This window comes from Strix uralensis, chromosome 18, assembly GCF_047716275.1.
Source record: "Strix uralensis isolate ZFMK-TIS-50842 chromosome 18, bStrUra1, whole genome shotgun sequence".
NCBI classification, from domain to species: domain Eukaryota; kingdom Metazoa; phylum Chordata; class Aves; order Strigiformes; family Strigidae; genus Strix; species Strix uralensis.
The window spans coordinates 16,434,544-16,454,320 of record NC_133989.1 but is presented as its reverse complement, the minus strand read 5'-3'; the positions used below and the strand labels follow the sequence as shown (position 1 = coordinate 16,454,320).

Here is a 19,777-nt window from a genome sequence, read left to right as displayed (position 1 = left end):
CAACAGCCTGTGAGAAACCACTTCACAAGCAAATCGGGTGGAGGGTGGAAGGATGCTTTCAGGGTCATCAGGCGCTTCCCAGCAGCTCTATGGAAGCCCTCCGCCACCCCTCTCTGGTTTCTCAGAGGGTGTTCAGCGGTGTCTGTTGTACCTGAGACACAGGCACACCCACACCATCCCATCACCACCCACAGTCCCACCACAGCCCCGTCACTGAAGAGTGGGTGCATGGACAGACACCCACTGGGTCCCCTGGGATCACAAGGACATGCTGGTTGAGTAGGAGACAGACAGACAGCACCGAGTGAGGGGGAAGCAGCAGCAGGGCCATGTGGGTTGCATGGCCAGATGCAGTCACGAGAGCTCCTGGAGGAGCATGGTGTGGTGGTTTGAGCCCAGCAACTGAGCACCACGGAGCCGTTCACTCACCCCTTCCCCCTCGGGACTGGGAAGGACAAAATGAAGTAAAAGGCTTGGAATAGAGATACAGACAGAGAGGGATGACTCACCCATTACTGTCATGAGCAAAAGACAGGCTCGTGAGGGGAAGAAAATAACATCACTTTAATTCAAACACTAACAACAACACTTAACAGAGTGGGACAGTGAGAAGCATTACCACATCTTAAAAACACCTTCCCCTCATCCCTCCCTTCTTCCCAGGCTCAGTAGTGTTCCCAGTATCTCTACCTCCTCCCTCCCAGCGGCGCAGGAGGCAGGGATGGGGGTTATGGTCAGTCCCACTGCTCCTTTCTCCGCAGGGGGAGGACTCCTCACACTCTTCCCCTGCTCCAGCATGGTGTGCCTCTCATGGGACAGTCCTCCGTGAACCTTCTCTGGTGTGAGTCCTTCCCACGGGCTGCGGCTGTTCCCATGCTGCTCCAGCGTGGGTCACCCCCGCGTGCTGCAGCCCTCCCAGTGCTGAAATACAACAGCAGGGGCTTCTCCTCCCCTCAGAGTCCCGGCCTGCTCCAGCACGGGGTCTTCCACGGGCTGCAGGTCAGTATCTGCTGCACTGGTGACCTCCATGGTGGCAGGGGGGTGGCCCCGTCCTCTCCTCACAGGGTAGAGGGAGGGGGTGTCTCTGCTCGGGCACACCTCCCCCTGCTCCTCCTTCCTTCCACTGCCCTGGGTGTTCACAGAGGTGTCCTCCTCGCAACTCCTCCTCACAACTCCCACTCCTGCTCCCAGATTCCCCTTCTTAAATATGTTATCACAGAGGCTCAGCCTTGGCCAGAGGCGAATCTGACTTGAGCTGGGGGAGCTTCAAGAAGCTTCTCACAGGGGCCACTGCTGTAGCCCCCTCCCCTGCTACCACAAACCCCACCTCACACACAAACCCAGCGCACACAGTGACTCAAAGCCGAAATCCTCCAAGCAGTGAGGTCCCTTGAAGGCTCCATGCAGGCCCAGCCCTGGCAGCCCAGCACACGGATCAGAGGGGCAGAGTGTCCCGGTCCTGCCCCACCGCGGAAAGGCCAGCAGAGCACCCCTGGCAGGGACACTGCCCCCAGCCTCGGGAAAGGAAGGGATGAGTCAGTGCCTGAAGGCCACTCATGCACAGTGTGGGTGGAGCAGAGCAGCAATTTCTTCCCTAGGAGATTATATTCTTTGCAGAAGTCCTTTTTATTTATTCATTCATATGGAGCACAGTGATTAGCTGCTCCTCAGCTCCTCCACACCTGGGGCTGCTACACATGGGAGAGGGACAGTCGCCCTTCCTCCTGCTGCGCCAGGCAGGTAGGCACAGACAACAGCCCAGCATGAGGCCAGGACCAGGAGCTCCTCCTGGGACCAGTGTGACAGGGAGGGGTCAGGGCTCGGCCACCCAGCCTCACCCCTTGGCCCCACGCTGCTCCCATCTGTGCCCCCAATGCCAGCAGTCCTGAGTGCATGGGGGTGCTCTCACCATGCCCATGCTGCGTATCTCAGCACTATCACCTGCTGCATCGGCTGTGGCAGCCAGGTACCAGCATTGCCCCAACAGCCAGATGCAGCCTTGGCTGGGGTGTATGGTAGTGGAGAAGCCGAGAAGATGCTTGAAGAAGCCTTGGGTCTCCTCCCAGCTATGTTGCACTCTCGCTGTGCAAGCTGAGCTCACACCACCCAGTTTCCTCGGGTGAAATGCAAGCATAACTTTGCCAGCTACAGACAAATAGTACTTTTAGCGCTTGGGCCACTTCAAAACAGTTTCCAGGGACAACTGTGAATGCTATCCATCCAACAGAGCCCACCGCAGTTGGCTGCAGCTCATTCGATCTACCTGCAGCCCGTGAAGGGGAGCAGCCCTCCCCAGGCTCTGCAGGACCTCACTCCTTCCCATGCAGAGGGGGCCACCATCTCCTTCCAGTCCTGCCAAGCCTCAGTGTGCCGGATGCTGCCTTGTCTGGTACCAGGGTTCAGGGACAGACAAACAAATGAATCTGTGAAAGCATTTGCTGAAAGGGCTGTCAGAAGCGGTGCTGTTCACAAGCTGTGTTGTCCTTTGGGAAGGTGACCAGGCTGAGGACAGCACCCAACTCACGCTGTGCCTTACACTACACTAAAATATTAGAATCGATCAGCATCATGACAAGAGAATGCAGCTCTCCTTCAGTGAGCATCTTCAGGCCCTGTCTCTGCTGCGATAGAGCAGAAAATCTGACAGATGTTGCCCAGGCAGGATAAGAAGGAAAGCAGAATTGTTCCAGGAAAGGTGACCTGAAGGAAAAGCTCCTCCTGTTGTCCTCCACACTAGCTCTCCTTGCTTGGAAGGACACTGGGGGAAGGATTATTTCCTGAAACCTTCATAGCACATCAGCTGCATGGAGAACTGACGGGCAAAGCACTGCTGGGGGGACTTTGCTACCTGGCAACTGACAGAAGAGCAGAGGGAAGCATCAATGCTCCCCATATGCTAACAGGAGGTGCTCACCCCATGGAAGACTGCACACCTCGGAGACATCAGGACAGACAGGGTATTTTTGCTTTTGCATCCATCTCCTCCGCAGTATCTAGTGGAGTTCAGGACAATCCCGAGGCGCCTGGTGCTGCCCCTCGGGCAGGTTGCTCCTTACAGATGTTAGTCTCCAGCCAGGCAGCTCAGAGGCACATCAAGCTGCGAGGGCTGCGATGCCCCGAGCTCTGCCCCAGCTCTGGGCAGGGCTGCACACAGAGCAGCACGGGTCCCCAGCCACACCTCACCCTTCAGGGGGAAATCCTGCTGCTCAAAGTCATCTTCCCACCAGCACATTTCCAACCCATGTCAAGCAGTGACTGCCAGATGCTGGCCAGGTCACTCGCTGTAGAACTGGGACCCTCCCTGGGCACCCATGCGTCTCTGTCCTTGCTGTGAGCTGCAGAGGCCTTTCCCTGGGCCTGGCCCCCACTGAGGTGTCCCCAGAGAAGTCCTGCTGCCAGGGCCCTGCCAGAGGCACAGGTGCCAGCACTGCCGGCAGCCCCAGCGCCAGGCTCGGTGCCCGCCGGAGGGGGCTGCTGCCATCTGCCTGCGCTTGGCAGGGAGCGGCCGGCAGCCTGCCTGCACAGCCAGGCAGGGGCCAGGCAGCACTCACAGCCCTGGGGCTGAGCTCTTCACCGCTTGGACCTCTGGACCAGCACGTCACAGGGAGGAAGAGCTGCGGGGGGCGGAGGCTGAGGTCGTCTTCCTCCATCCCATCCCGCTCTGTCAGATTTTTCTGTCCTTTCTCATCATACCAGACACAACCTGTCTTGCTTCCCCCAGACCACAGGGTCAGCTATCCATCCTACCTGCACCACCCCTCATCTTATTCAAAGAACTCCCCAAACTGCTCCTAGGGTCTTTCTGTCAAATCCAAGCAAGCATTCACATTGCCATCTCCTGACTGACTCGTCTCCTGATGACACAGGCCACCATCCACAGAGGGCTGTGGATGAAACCAGGCTTCAGAGAAACCACTGCTCTCCTCTCTAAATCCGCAGGGGTTCAATCAACACAGTGCTCTCATGGAGACCCCACCGTGTGTTTCCTTGGACCCAGCAGGGCTGCTGGTGCCAAACAAGGACTCCAAAGCTGGGAGGGAGCAGGACACTGCCAGCACCTTCTCAGCCCAGCCCATGGCCCCTCCAGTCCTCAGCCCCACGCACTTCCCCTGCCCAGCATCCCCACACCTCCTTCACACCTCCAAGGAGCTGGATCTGGCCAGATCGAACTGGTGTCCTCATCACCAGCAAAACAGCTCAGGCACAGTTTCAGTTCCTGCCTTTGACTCTGGTTCTTCAGGGCAAAGAGCATTTCCACTGTATGCTGTGTCATCGTAGGACCAGCCCCACCACCCTGGGCACTTCGCTTACACATCTGCTGTCCAGTGATACAGGGCAGGTTCCTGTCGAGTCTCGCGTTCCAGCCACCACCAAGCAGGAGCCAGCTCACAGCCAGAGGAAGGGCTGCCCTGCTGCTGGTGCAGAGCAAGGTGCCTCAGGCACTCACCCACCCATCCCATCCCCTTTGGGAAGCAACCAAGTCAGGGAGGCAGGAAAGGCGTGCAGAGCTCTCCTCCACTGCATCTTCTCAGCAATTCACAGTAGAATCAGGAAATGCCAGGATAAGTAGCAAAGGGGAAAATCAGCGGCGTGGGGAGGAGGAGAAACAGCTTTGAAACCCACAGGCCTGCTGGTGAATAGCAGTATTCAGGGAGCAGCTGAGCAGGAGATCCTGTTCCTCAGCTCTTCCCTCACCTCCACTAACTGCAGAACAAGCATAGCTGCTGCTGGCTTAATTTCATGAGCACAAACCTTTGACATGGGCACCACAGTCAAGGCTGTACAGGTCCTGTCCCAGCAGCCAGGTTGGATGCAGCAACCCTCTGCTCACCTGCCAAAGAAACCGATTTCATTGCCTTGCATTGTGCTTTGATTACCAAGACATCCTCAGGACATCCCAGGCCGTGGTCCCACTTGCTCCTTATTCCATGGAGCACTTTACACCTGCTTTGCACCAGTGCACATGGAGCACGTTTGGTGTGTGTTCAGAAGGTGGAGGGCTGGCTGCAGATCCAGATCCCCTCCCTAAGCACGGCTCTCTTCAGCACCTCCCGTCCTGCACTTCAAGAGCAGCAACAGCACAGGCTTGAGCCCTCCGATGACCCACCACACGATAAGAAGGAGAGAGAAGGTATTGAGAGGCACTGGCAGTAACCAGGGGAAGCAGCAGAGCTGTTACTCGAGAGCCTAAAGCCACCCAGCTGCTCAGGAACTTCAGCTGCATGACGCATACGCTGGTAGCTCAGCTCCATGTGCATCCACACACCTACCACTTCGCACACACAAGCTGGTCAGACAGCTGTGAGGGACGCTACCTGGTGGCACATGTTAAAAAAAAAATGGTTTACTGCTGGCACAAGACAAAAACTGCCATTTCCCTTCAGTACTGAAGCATGGGAAGACTGATGGACTTAAGTCACATTAGAAATGGATTAAGACCCCTGACACAATAAGAGAAGTTGTCTGGTCTTTTGAAGTAGCAATAAATGTTTTGTTACTGAAGAAGCAAAGAGGGAGAAAAAATGTAAATCAAAGGTAACATTTTCTTTGGGAGTTTAAAAGAATCTTTGCAGGGAATGGTGGATAATAAGGAAGGTGGAACATCTTCTTGCTAATGCAGGAGAGCTCTTGACCTGCCTGCTTCTGCTGAGGAATAAAGTGAATGAGAGCCCCAGAAGGAACATTAGATCACACTGGTTATTGGTCTTGTTAAGAAAATAAGTCCATTAAATGAACACACTTAGGCAGTGTGAACTTCCAGTGACGATGAACATGCTCAGCCCTCCCCAGTGAACTCCTGCTAATGAAATAAAGCCATTAGAGGCCCTGAGTGACCACACACCACAGCTGGGTGATGTGTTTAACAGGTCCCTGCTGGATTGCACATGGAAGGTCTCTCAGAAGTCTGTAAAGCTCACAGCAACGATCAGCAGACTCTCAAGTGATGCTTTTTAAATCATGAAGTGGCTGTTTGAAAAACAAAATAAAAATACCACCAGACAAGAGGCCGTGCTTAGCACAAATGGAAGAATTGAGCTCAAGGGGCCACCCAGCACTTCTCCTGCCTGAATTGTTTCCTCTCCCCAGTTGCTGCGAGGTCTGCCAGCTCATCCCTGCTCCATCACCTCCTGCACAGATGCCTGGAATTCACTTCAGCAAAATTTGTGAATCTCACAGATGCAGCCAGGCGTGCACGGTGCGGACAGGCAGTCCTGCGGCAGGAGCGGGCTGTACCCTGCAGCACTGCTCTGCTCCAGACCCGCCGAGCACAGGTCTCCCTGTAGAGCACCGTTCCCATCAGGGGAACAGCAGCCGACTGGCCCGGCGCAGGGTCCCCTCAGCGCACACCTGGGTTCAGGTCACCCACCATTTAATCTGTCTGAGCAGCTCACAGCAGTTTGAAGGGCACAAGAACTTGTACAGAGGAGGAGCAAGCATGGAGTGAATACTTATTAATGTAGCTACATAAAATCCTCCAGCAAACCTTATTAAAAGAACAATTCACCTTCCTGTTACTGGGAACACTCAACCTCTGCTTGGAGGGAACCACCCTGAAATGCAGGTTATTGCAGAACTACATGGTGCAAAGCCTGTTCTGGTACTCCATGGAGCAGGCAATACTGGGTGCTGGAGCAGCCGGCCCCTTTCCAGATCAGTGTGTGACTGCAGGGCCTCAGCATGTGTGTGAAGCATCAGCTTCCCAGCCAGGATGTCCACTGCAGACAAGGGACACGTCACCAGTGCTCAGTGATGAGACAGCGCTCCCAGGGATAACCACCTGCTATAAACAATTCCTTGACTGACCGGAGCAAGACTGTCTCCAGCTAGCTGCATTAGCCAGGCATGAATATTCACTGCTCCTGAGGACTTAAAACATAAGGATGATCAGGAAAATAAAGTTGTTCATGTAGTACTCATGCAGAAATTACAATATGCCAAGTCTGTGAAGATGGAGCCACCCAGAGGTCCTTCTCCTTCCCTGAAAACCCCTTCTCTGCACAGTAGCAGCTTTCTCAATCCAAACAAATTTTAACAGTAAAATTTGTTTTAAAACACATGATGAAAGCCGTGCTCCTGCCAGTGATGCCCTTCTCACAGGAACCTTCACAGAAAAGGCAGAGCAAGTGTCCCCTCCTTCCCAGAACACAATTTTTTTGGGAAAATGTAAAAACTCACATCATTAACAGGACTGCTCCTAGAACATTAACTCACAAGGTTCTTACCAGTTCAGTTAAAGCTATGAGCAACTTTCACAGTATGGGAAGAGCCCCCTGGTAACCTGTGCCACTGCTAACCTTCCAGCTACAGTATTAGCTTGGGATACCCAACACAGGCTCCTGAAAAACAATTAACAGGAACTCCCACTGTTTAAACAAAGCTAGCTTCATTAAAAAAAAGAAACCCACAGGACGAAGCAAGTCAGATTCTCAAGGGAATCCATGTCCCTTGGAGATCCTTTCCCAATAGACACGGCCACCTCTTTGCTCGCTCAAGTGCAAGAATCCCAAATTCTGTCCAGTCAAAAGAAACAGCTCGTTTCACACAACATCTCATAAAGCAAGGACAAAACTGTGCCTACTTCAATGCTGAGAGGGAATGTCTTTTCCAAACCTGGCTTTTTCAATAACATCCTTGATGTCCCTCATTTCCAAACCTCAGCCACCTCCCGTGAGACCACAGCTACCCCTGGGTTAAGCCTTCCTGGATGTCACCAGCTCTTCCTCACACTTCCAGGTGCTCCCCAGCTGAGCGAGAAATCAGGGATTTTTGAATATAGAACAATGACCACTTCCTTTTTTTTTAAAATATCTTTAAACTTGCCATCTGTATTAGGGTTTAAATTTACTGTAATGTATAAAAATCATAGTAATTACCTTTATGCTGTCCTCTCATCCTACTGAATGCAGGCACAGTGATCAGAGCTGGGGAGGAGAAGCAACTTTTGCTTTTAAAAATCAACTTCTTCCAAATTAAAATAAATGTGGTGAAACCTGCCTTTGGGGAAGAAAACGAAAGTGCTGAAACCTGCAGCACAGGATAAAACCAACTCCCCTTCTGGTGAGCCCTGCACATGCCCCAGGCAAACTGGACCCCCCTTCCCCGACCTTCAGCCCAACCCAGGGGCTTTGAGCAGCTCCAGTGGCCATCGCAGCCGAGAGCTGCTCTCCCTTCTGCTCCCCGTCTGTCATCTCCCCGCTCACTGCTCAATGCTGCATTTTTCACCACTCTTCCTTTACAAATACTAGTTGATTTCCTGAATTATTTAACGACTATGGTGGGAAGAGACATAATTCTTACAGGCAGAGGGACAATAAGTAAATTGCAAGGGGACACTGCAGGAGCACTCTTTCCCTTACCAGGTCAGCCTTGCATGGCATCTGTAAGAGTGACTGAGCTGCAAACTCCCTCACAGAGGGGGAAAAATCAAGTACTATGGCTTCAGGGATCTGAAGTCTGGGAAACCTCTGCACCTCACCTAAGTATTCCATTTGATCCTATGCAGGACAGGGGAGTTACCACCTGCCAGTCAGCCAGTGACACAGCCCTCCCGATGGCTGCCTGAGATGGAAAGTTAACCCTCTCGTTGTCTCCTTCTCCCTCTCACTCCTTGCCTGCCCAAGGCTGAGACCTGGCAAGGGCTCCCTCGCCTGGCAACCACACCACGATGAGCACAGATGAGCACAGTCGTTTTGTCTCAGATCTGTGGAGTCCCTCAAGCCGAGGCGGACAAGCGCCGCTGGAGCACAAGCTGAGCTCTGCTGGACGCAGGCAAGGTGCAGAGCTGGCACCTCACTGGCCAGGCTGCAGCTGCACAACCCATTTCTGCTGTGCCCTGACACCAGCTCCTTCCTCACGCAAACACAAAGCCCTCTGGACCCACCGAGGCAGAGAGCTGGACCAACACACCCAAAGCAGTGGCTCTGACAGTCTGTGTATATGGATTTTTCCTCCTATTGATTAACCCATTTGGAGTTTGTTTATTTGTATTAAGGCTGCCTTGCAGCTCATTTATGCTCTCTTAATGAGGCCCCTGCAGTCAATGCCTCCTGTGCATTAATTACAGGCTCCAGCACAGCCCATGCTTTACAGAGCATCCTCCACCCATGCTCCACCTCCACTCTGCGGTTTGTACAACACTCGCCTCCCTGGGACAGGCCCTGCACTGCCAAATCCCAGCCCTGGTCTGCCCGGCAGACCGCAGCCCCAGCGCCCACAGCGGGACAGGAGGTACACATCCGAGGAGGAGGAGCAGAAATAGCTATGAAATAGCTGACCACATTGGGAAGGAATGACCATTCACAGCACAGCCCTTTTATAGTAACAGGGCTGTAGAATAAGCCACCGTCATATCTTCCTTCAACAATGAACAGCACTATCAGGGGAAGATGATTTCCTTTTTCAGAGAAAGGAATTAACACGTTCCATTTCATCTTCCTCCATATTCCAGAAGCTCAGTGTCAGCCCCTCCATCTGCAGCAGCTGGCATAGTCTGTGTCCAGCTGTCAAAGCAGCAGCAGAAATAAATGTTGCTCCAAATAAAGGTGGTGTATGTCTAAGAGACTCCGAAAAATCTCTCACTCCTCTTAGTTGTTAGAGGCACAAATGTCAAATGGATATCTATCATTTGTTATTTCTGGACTAAAAAAATAAGGGTACAATAGTAACAAACACTAGAAAAGCCTAATAAAAATAGGAAAAGACTTGAACTGAAACAAGACGCACACAGAAAGGCTAGGGTTACCACAAGAAAACACTGAGCTAATAATGAAAAATTCAACTTACCATGAAGCAGTAAAAGTGAAAGCACCAAGGAAGAGTTGCTGTTTCAAAAGACTAACCCTGAGCTCATTTCAGATTTAAAACCACAGCACTAACAAGCTACACAGAGTCACTGATCACTTTCTAAAGCTTCCCCACCTGCTCTCTTTCATCTTTAGTTTGCATTTAGAGGACAAGAGCTGTGGGACAAGAACACCTCTACACGTCTGGGTAACATCTAACACTATACGAACCTGGTGCGGGTCACGGTCTGCAAGCACTGCTGTCACAGGAGGTAAAGCATTGCTGAGACAGTTGCCAAACAAAACTGATCTGAACTGCAAAACTACACTGTGCATGTTCATCAGTGACATGATGAAGTCATGGGCAGCGATCCACCTGAAAAGAGACAGAAGTGGTCTGTCTACTTTTCTGGCAGATGGGGAGGAGGTGGTGGGAATCACAAAGAATGTCACATGAACTGGCAGAGCAAGATGTGCCATTTCTCTTCCCAATAAAAAAAGGGTGTACTACGATACCGGGACAGGAAGGCAGCTTTCTACAGCCTCAGGTGGCACATTCCATATCTCTGAATTTGCAGGGTGGATGAAACAAGAAGCAACTCTCTTCAGTGTGGTGCAGGACAACACAGAGGCCCCACACAGGCTAAATATCAGTCTCAAAACTCTGGTTTAGCTAATGTTATTGAACCTATGGGAAAAGTGAAAAAAAAAAAAAAAAAAGGACTAGCAGCTCTCAGGGTTGAATACACTCACACTGGGCCTGGCATTGTAAACGCAATGCGCAGTGCATCTCTGGGGGTATCCAGTGGTCAGCTCGTGCACTGCTGATTCACAAGTGATGAGCCTCACCTAGGGCTAAGCAGGTCCCATGCTCCAACACAATTTGCAGTGAAAGCACATGTCACAGGACAGGAATGATGCCAATTTGCCTCACTCGCACATCTCTGGCAGCCAGACAACTCTCCACATAAGCAGGAGGCCAATGTACCTCATGCTTCAGTGCCGCTTCACAACACGCCGAAAGCTGCTTGTCCTGACCCTAATTCATTGCTGAATCACTGTTGCAAACACATCACATATTACACTTCATTAGCTTGCAGTAATGTGTATTTACACACACACAATCTCTCTTTTGCTTTCAGATCATACTCAGCTGGAAGAAGGGGCAGTGTTATCATAGCCATGGCTGGCCTAATGCTATATATGGGCAAGAAAATACTCCTATTACATGTTACCACTTTCCTTTTATCCCCTCCTTCCTGCTGACTTCAACAGCAACAGCACTCTTTCCCTCCCAAATTTATAACCCCCCCCTTGCAAACATCCAACATACGCTGCTTCATGTGCCATCAAAGCGTGCAATATAATGGAGTTGAATTCTGAACACCTCAACCTGTATTTAGCTGGAAGTTCACTGCTTCTGTTTCATATCCAGCAAAGGGACTGTGTTCCCAAAGCCCTGTTTCCTCCTCATCTATTTTGTGGGTCTAATAAGAGATTTATTACCTCTCCCTATTACTACCTTGCAAAGAATTAAAAAAGCACAATGGAAGTACAATTATATTCTCTTTTCTGAGTTGCTAAAGTGGTAGTTCATCATGGGAACCTGACTATTGCACACTTTGGAAGTTAATTTTCAGTTATTGTTTTTGACATCTAACAAAGACCCACTCAAATTAACCTATCCATCAAACACGTAGGAGCACTGCCAGGACAGCCTGCAAAGCACTGACACTGCCTGGCCAGCCCGGATTGCAACCACAGAGCACTGTTCCTCCCTCCCTTCCAGAGAGGCAGGTCCCCAGGCTCCGAGCTACCTTCACTACTTACTACTTACATCAGTGATTGGTGTTCTGCTCCAAAGCAACAGAACCAGTCATCAGGTTGGTGCTAAGAGCCAACAAACCGAAAAGGCACCTTTCCTCAAAGCTGGGACCATTCATTACAAATGATTTGTCCAGCTGGCAACTGGAAAGACAGCACTGCCTGTGGATACAAACAAAGACCAAAAAGATAAGAGGAGAGCACAGTCAAACTACTGTACAAAAGATCTCAAGGGTGTTAAGGACAAGAAAGCATGGAAAGAAAGATTTAAGAACACAACACTTGTCAAATCAAGAGTAACCTCCCCTAAGGGTGTGTGGTCATTTAAATGGTCATTTAAAATGGACAAACCAAGACAGCAGCATACCAGAGTGCAGAGCCCTTGAGGAAAGGGAGGAAACGGCACCCAGCAGTAGACAAAGGCTTCCTGTGGCAAGTTCCTGATTATCTGGAAACACCTTATCACATACCTTCTTCCCAGAACCTGCTGCGCTTTCTGCCATGTACCGTTTGACTAGGAGTCGTCCTTGGATGTCACAGATACCAGTGTGATCTTACTTCTGGGGCCACTGGACATCCCAATGAGAAAGAGAGGGCAGCACAACTGTACCATAAGCTTTGGCTACATAACTAAAAAAACATTTGTACAGATGTTTTCTGTTGGCGAGGCTCTCAAGATTTATTTTGAACTATAAAAGACTAACAAACAGCATTATCTTCTTAGACATGCATACAGACAAATTCCTGAAGGAGTCTAACAGCCAAGAAGGTAACAAGAGAGTGGTAGGACTAAATCCCTGTGCAGCTCTGAACAACCAGCACAAGTTTTCTTACAGCCTACCTGTGGGAAATGGGGAGAAAGAAGAGACTGTCACAATTGAAAATATGTAAGATTTCCAATTATAACAAAACAGAGGATCTGGTTCATGTGGAAGTCTGACCTTTTATCTCACGTTGGTTCTCTTCTTCAAGACCTGGGTGACTACTGTCCAATAACTCTATTTCTTGTTACCAAACTGTTACCTTTCTTTTACATGAGGCTAAACAGAATGTCAGCAGTAAATACAAAAGGCTTTATTAAAAGGGAGGAATAAGATACCTCAGTAATAGGGGTATGAAATGGGAGGAATTTTGCTGCGGCTTTGAGTCCTCCTCCACAACAGATCATTGCAATAAATCACAGTAAGCAGCATAAGCATCCAACACAGTTCCAAAACAGCTGTGGTTACATTTCTGTAACAGAAGCCTAGGAAGAGCAGAGCTTTTCAGTTCACAGCTTGGGGTCGGGCTGTCAAAAGCTGCAGTGACCAGTCATGTGGGTGGGCATTCACTTCTCGCTCAGGAGGCATCAAATCGGAGCAGCAAAGGCTTCAAGTGTAAACCACCGATGCTCTCCAAACAGGGTGTCACCTCCAGCCCAGGAGGACGGAAGGGACCGGGGAGCTAGAGGTCAGCTGAGTACAGAATGAGATGCTGCAGCTGTCCAAAACAGCCACGTGACAAAACTCCTCCAATAATTCTGGTCTCCTCACAAAGTTAGGAATCCTCCTGGGTTTTCCACATCTGCTTCTACAGCACAAAGAGGAGTCAGCCTCAGAAACAGACTTTAGCAAGCTGGCAAAGTTGGAGAAGACATGGAGAAAAGAGTTATTTTAAAAAACCTGTTGTTTGTAAGCAAGTGTTTTCTTTAGTCTGCCTGCACACCCCCAGGTAGTTCTACCACTACAGGAGCGCAGTCATCAGGCTCTGCTTCAAAGTCCCACTTAAACTTCTTCGTTAGGTGAGCCTTGAATTTTTCAGCCTTTTTCCTTAAGGTCCCATCAACAGCAGCACTGCACGTGCAGGAAAAAAACACCTAAAAGAACAGAGTAGAGGTCAGTAAGAACTCCATCATGGTACAAGCTGTGCATCTTTCCTACAAAGACATCAACAGGTGCACCAGAACTTTCAGGTTAGGCCACTGGTAAGGGATCTACCACACTGGAAACCACTCCAGCTTTGGGGCTACCTCAACAAAGCCTACACTTCTCTCATCCCACAGCCAAGAGAGACATCCTGCCTTCACTCCCAGTCAGCATTAGAAATATTTGCACTAAGGTAATAACTTTGTTTCAAACAGGAGTACGTATGTAATTAAGTATGTACTATGGAATTCTAAAACTTGCTTAAGTGTGAGCAAAGAAAAATGTCTGGGCAGCAGGAGAAAAAAAAAAAGAGGACTATCAGTTTTCATGGCCACATAGCCAATTTTACAGCGTGTGTCAAAAAGGCCAACAGGTAATTATACCCACCTTTTTGATGGTTGGCTGGACCAGGAGATCCCCCAAAGTATTTTTGTAATATAGTATCACCAACACCTCAGGATACACAGGAAACTTAATAAAATTTACCTTGAAGGTAAGAGAGGAATGGGAGCTCTCTGGAAAAAGTCCAGTTATCCCCAGCACAGCCATTCCCTTGAGCACAGGGCACTGAAATCTGGACTAACCTCTAAGGGTGGCTCTCCTCTGTCACCCAAACACACACAAGTCTATTAACTTTTCACAAATTCACGGCTTGTTAGCACTTTGAGAGTTAAAGCACCTGTGTATGATTAAGCAGGGCATTTAGCCTCAGAGCCCATCTTTCATCAGCCTGCTTCTGCTCCTCTTCTGAACTTGTGATCCAGAATTCATTTCCATGGGAAGTATCTTATATTTCAAAGCCAGGAAAAAAAAAAAAAATCATGGCATGATGGCAGTGAAGGGAAAGCCATCTGGGGAAAAAGCAGTTTCTTATTTGGGAGAGACCTACTGACAGCTAGATAAAACACTGACAACGAGCAGCAAAGTTCGTTGCTTTGTTTATGATCATTTGCCTTTGCCTTGTTCATTCTACCCTCAAACTGGCCCGTTATAACAGAACCCTCTTACACAGCAAGGCTGCTATTAAAAACATAATTTTAAAAAAGAGTTAAAGATCATACTTCCCACTTCTCAATGAACTGCATATTAAATTAATTATTCCATCAATATTTTTTTTCTTTAAAGACTGTTAGGGCTGCATATTCAGTGGAGGTTATGCTGTACTCTTCTTCCTTAGATCAAACTCCAAAAATAAAGTTGCTGTATTCAAAGCTGAGCAAAAGCTAACACAGATAATACACTCCCCCCACACAGACCATTTTGCACCTGCCCACATCCAGTTAAGACTGTTAACTCTGATGGCTGTGTACATAAAGTGACTGGGTAAGGCAGGTCCCAGGGGTTCCCTGGCACTGTTCAGCACATGAGGAAAATCCCCCAGGAGCAGAGAAACAGAGAACTTTTAGCAAGGAGAGGCTGAGTTCAACCATAAGGCAATTTTTTTCTTTGTTACTAGCAATGCAGCGACTCTTGCTAGGGCTTAACAGGGATCGGCGGAGCCAGCGCAGCCACCTAAAGGCATCAGCCTCTACTGCTTAAATAAAAAACACACACCGATGAAATCCAAGGGCATACAAGATTCAGGTACCCAAAAAGGAAAGATACCCAGCAAGACAGCGTGCTTCCAAAAGTCCCATCAGATGGAAAGAATGCCTGGTTGACACATTCTTTGTACTGCTGTAAACAGATAGTGTAAAGCGGTGGCCTGTGAGTGTGCTGCAAAGAGAGCTAGGTTTTCCAGTCCTGTAATGACTGGATGGAAATGATTGGATGGAAAAATCACCACCAAAAATAAAACAAAAGTAAAAAAACCAAGGCTTTTATGAATCTAAATTGAAAAAAAATTAAGAAAGCCACTTGATTAAAGCAATGCTTCCCATGACATTTCACCCAGCAAATTAAAAACAAACACCTCCACCCTCCCCAAAGCTACAGGAAGAACTTGGGAGTTATGGGTAGAGAAATGGAACCAGAGAAAGGAGAACGCACGCCCAATTTGCACCAAGTACCCGCAACAGAACTCACTACTGTTTCTGCTAGGATTAAGTTTCTATTGCTGAACTTCACCAGTGCATATGGTTTTGGCTTTTCTTTTTTTTTTTAAACCAAGCTCTGCTTAGTCTGTTTGCTGAACTGTTAGCATGGTTACAATCAGTGGGACTAACAGGTTTTACTAGTGCTGAATTACAGATTTGCCCAGGCCTGTCTCAGTAGAAGCAGTGTTTTCTGCATTTTGGACTAACCATAAATTCCCTCTGGATAAGAACTTGATTATAAGAAATCTTCAGCTGTGCTTAAGGCTAACAGGAATGGAAAAGCTTCTTAAATACTATCAATGCCCTAAGCTCAGTAAGGTTTCACTGCACCTTCTCTGCATACTAAGCATACCATTCAAGCTGGCCAAAAATCAGCATCATCAGTCTTTTATGCCAAACTTTGGTTGGTTTTTTTTAAAGAATGAAGGGCATTCGGGAAAAAAATTAGCAGCCACCATCTTGCACTTGCTCAGCCTCTCTCACAGCTGTTCAGCTCAATGCAGTCCAAGGCCTTAAAAACTTTTAGAACAAGTATGCTGGTACAGTCCAGTCGCAGTAGATGCACCACTCCAGAACTCTAAAACCATGGCAATGTAGCAGGCTACTTTCAGCACTATTTGCAAGGAAAACATAATAAAACAAGACAGTCCCCATTCTCTGTTGCAGCCATCTTCGTTAGCCCTTCCTGTCACTGCCCCGTTTTGCTGGCCCCTCTGCATGCAGACTAACTCAATTTTATACTGCATTAGACTCTTCTGGGCATAGCTTGAGCAGATCAAGCTCTGAGATGACAAGCAAATGGTATTTCTTTGTAAATAACACAGGGAAAAGGCAAAAGAAAATACATGTGTGTTAAGATAGACTCACTATCTCCCACGTAGCTCAACAGTAGCTTAATTCCTTTTGCAGCTTCTCCCTGAAGTTGCTCTGATGTCCTGTGTGCCCTCTCCTCCCACTCCCATTTTTCACGAGATAGCTACAAACATACCTGTAAGGTGCTGGTTAAAAAGTTGTCCTGGGAGACAATGTCCACAAAAAAATCAGCTGGGATTTCACTGAGTTGATGATACAGCACAGAAATTAGATTGATGTAAAGGTCTTGATACTTCCCTATGGCATCTTCAGATCGGCACAGGATGTTTAAGAGTCTTTTCCAGTGCTCAAATGCATCATAGACATTCCCGATCAGGAAGCAGATGAAAGCAAACTGCAGCTCAGCTGTGCATATTCAGCAAAGGAAGACAAAACAAAACACATGTAAGACTAAAAACATATCCAAGGTACATGTCCTCTCAAAAACTCTGTAAATGATTGCATAAAACTGGGTTAGCCTTTTGCACACACATTCTGCCCTTCCGGCGATTCTGTTAATAGCGATCAATACTCCAAACACTATGTCCTAATGCTCTGCCCTTCAGCTGGAGAAAAAGCGAAGCATAATCGGGCAGGTCCACCTGTAACTGTAATTACCATCTTTGAAGAGTGATTTTACAGGCAGAGTAAACAGCCACCTAAGGCCTTCCACTGTCATCTGTGTTCTCAAAATGACACTCAAATAAAAAGTCAGACATTGCAGTTATTCTGCAAGCTTTCAGTCCGCCCGTGCCTGGGTTTCCAGAGCCACATGGGAGTGCAAATGCTACTGCCCTCGAATGCAGAGGCTGTGGGAACACCGGGACAGGTGAGCGGTACATCCACAGATGTTTTTTCCTCGCTGAATTAGGAGCCAGGCTTTGTCTCACTGCATGCTTAGCATCAGCTATTTTGCCAGCATGATGGCATCACCATTTCCTAAGGTAATTTGTTCTTTGTATATCCTAGTTGTCTTTTGATAATTTTCATAAAGAATAAATCATATAACATTAATATAGAGAAAATGGATGAAGGGAAAAACAAAGGCTTATTCCAAACCTCAGTAGTCGAGGTTCCAGCTTGGCTAGGTTCCCAAGCCCTCCCTTCATCCTGCCACAAAACAGAACCACATTCCAGGACCTCCACAGATTTGATATTTATTCATATCACAAGTTGTCAAAAAAGGCTGGCAAGTAATTGAGAGCGTGCGGCCAGGAGCCGCAGCCTCGCCGGCCCCAAACGCTGCCACAGAGCATCGCCCGCGGAGCTGCCGCGCTCCAGCCGGCCAGGGCACCGGCTACTGCCTGGGCAACCGCCCGCTGGGAGACCCACACGGGAACACGACTCTGAAAAATACGACGTTCAGCCCCATTCAATGCTCCCAGGCCTCCATAAGCTCCGTCCTCAAGAGGTTCACTTAACAGGCAGATTTGCCTTGCCGGTGCCAGACCACGGGCGCCCTTTGTGCGAGATGCAGCTCGTGGCCACTTGCAATTGCTGCTTTTGACTTAATTTGAGGCAATCTGGGCCCCAAGCGCAGCACTGAGAGAGGCAAAGGCTGGCACCTCCGGCCACCTCACACCAGTGCAACTGCAACAGGCCCTACAGCTGCTAAAAACTCCACAAATTTCTGTGCTGCAATGAAGAGGGATGCCTGCAGGCGCCAGGGCACAGGGCCCCCAGCACAGGCGCAGGGTTCATCCCGGGGCTCTCGTTTCACAGAGAAACGCCGTTATTCTCCCAAAGCACCCCAGGACTCCCGCGGGCAGCGCTCACCCAGCAGCTCCAGAGGCCGGCTGGCGTACCGCTGGTTGATCACCTTCTCCAGGGCGTAGCTGAGGTCCATGCTGTGCCTGGTTATCTCCTCCGGGGTGGCACCATCGGGGTACGTCTGCTTCGGCAGCTCCGTGAACCTGATCTCGGTGCCGGCTTTGGGCTTCATCTGGGGCAGCCGGGCCATGCCCTCGGCCAGGCTCCGGCACTCGGCGTCCACGGGGGGCAGGCGCTGCTCGGCCCGGTCTCGGGTGTGTCGCCCGGCCGCCACCGGCAGCACCTCCGAGAAGGCGCAGATCTGGCCGCTCTCCGGCTGCAGCTTCTTCATGGCCGCTTCGCTGATGAAGCTGGTGAGGGAGACCCACTTCTTCAGCGTCTCGTAGGGATAGGGCCCGAGGAACGGGTCCATCTCCTGCAGGTGCTCTCTGAAGGCCGCGGCCTCCCCCGCGGCCTCCCCCACGGCCTCGCTGGCGGCGTCCCAGCGCAGCACCCGCACCTCCCGCCGCTGCAGGCTGAGGAAGAAGCCGGTGCGCGGGCCCGTCTCCCGGCCGCCCGCCGCCCGCCCCGCGCTGCAGTGCAGGAAGTGGACGCCCGGCGGGATCATCTTGACGCCGCGGAACCTGGGTCCCACGGCCCAGGCGCTGTAGTCGATGCCGAACTCGGTGCCCTCGGGCACCCCCAGCACCACGACGGCGGCGCCCTCGAAGAAGAGCTGCCTGGCCAGCTCGGGCTCCGGCCGCGGGCCCGCCATGGGCAGCGCAGGCCGCTGCCGGCACCCCCGGCCCCACCGCCCGGAACCGCCGCGCCCGCCTGGTCCGCCCCGAACAGCGCCCGGGCGGCCTGGCGGTTCCGGGCGCGGCGGTTCCTGGCACGGCCGTTCCGGGCACGGCCGTTCCGGGCGCGGCCGGCGGGGGGAGCCGCCCGCACTGTCCGGCCGCGCCCCGGGCCAGGGGTGGGTGCCCCGAGCCCCGCCGTGCCCACGGCCCCCGGCGGGCGGGGGTCCCCTGACACCCTCCCGCTGATCCCCGCTGGCTCCCCAGAGCCCAAACCCGGCAGGTGTTCCCCGCGGCCCTCCCGGGACCCTCCACGGCTGGCGGCTGCTCCACTCCGGCCCGAGGTCCCCGAAAGACGGGCTGACTCCCGCAGACCCCCCAGCTGGCGGCCGTTCCCCTGGGCCCCCCGTCCGTCCAGCCGGGGACTGAGAGCCCTGCAGCGGGACAGACGGACAAGAGCCCTGCAGCGGGACGGACGGACAAGAGCCCTGCTGTGGGACAGATGGCCCGAGACCCCCGCAAGCGGGGCAGACACACAGAGACCCTCACAGCAAGACAGATCTGTGGGGCAGATGCCCTCATAGCACCACGTCCTCCCCCCCCCAGGACAGCCGGAGTCTGGCTCCTCAGGGACAGGCGCCACCTCCTCTCGCACCCTCACAACCACCTTCGCTGCCCCACGCGTGTGTACGAGGGTTGGCAGCCGCCGCATGAAGCCGCCCCCAGCTCCACCAGCCCCAACACCCAACCCGGAGGCATCTTTAGACAGAGCAGAGTCCAGTGTTTGCATGTGCAGAGACCCCAGTTGCAAGGTCCCCCCTTCACTTCTCCAT

General features: G+C 51.0%; 1 protein-coding gene across 8 annotated transcripts; it reads right to left on the bottom strand.

The window, feature by feature from the left end:
- Nucleotides 1-539: 539 nt before the first annotated feature.
- On the bottom strand, nt 540-18,973 carry AAR2 (AAR2 splicing factor). Of its 8 annotated transcripts, XR_012631450.1 has the most exons (6): nt 18,175-18,973; nt 16,535-16,764; nt 13,268-13,461; nt 11,620-11,768; nt 7,875-7,995; nt 540-4,831 (listed from the first exon to the last, which is right to left on the bottom strand). XR_012631450.1 is itself a non-coding variant. In XM_074888434.1 (5 exons), the coding sequence occupies exons 1-4, from the start codon at nt 18,920-18,922 to the stop codon at nt 14,219-14,221; spliced, it is 1,128 nt and encodes a 375-aa protein (XP_074744535.1). In that variant the 5' UTR covers nt 18,923-18,973; the 3' UTR covers nt 13,356-13,461; nt 14,190-14,218. The 8 variants fall into 8 exon arrangements, 6 of the variants coding, with proteins under 6 accessions (XP_074744532.1, XP_074744533.1, XP_074744531.1 ...); XR_012631449.1 differs by lacking the exon at nt 7,875-7,995; XM_074888434.1 differs by lacking the exons at nt 540-4,831; nt 7,875-7,995; nt 11,620-11,768 and adding exons at nt 14,190-14,296; nt 15,116-15,187 and having other exon boundaries at nt 13,356-13,461.
- Nucleotides 18,974-19,777: the final 804 nt, after the last annotated feature.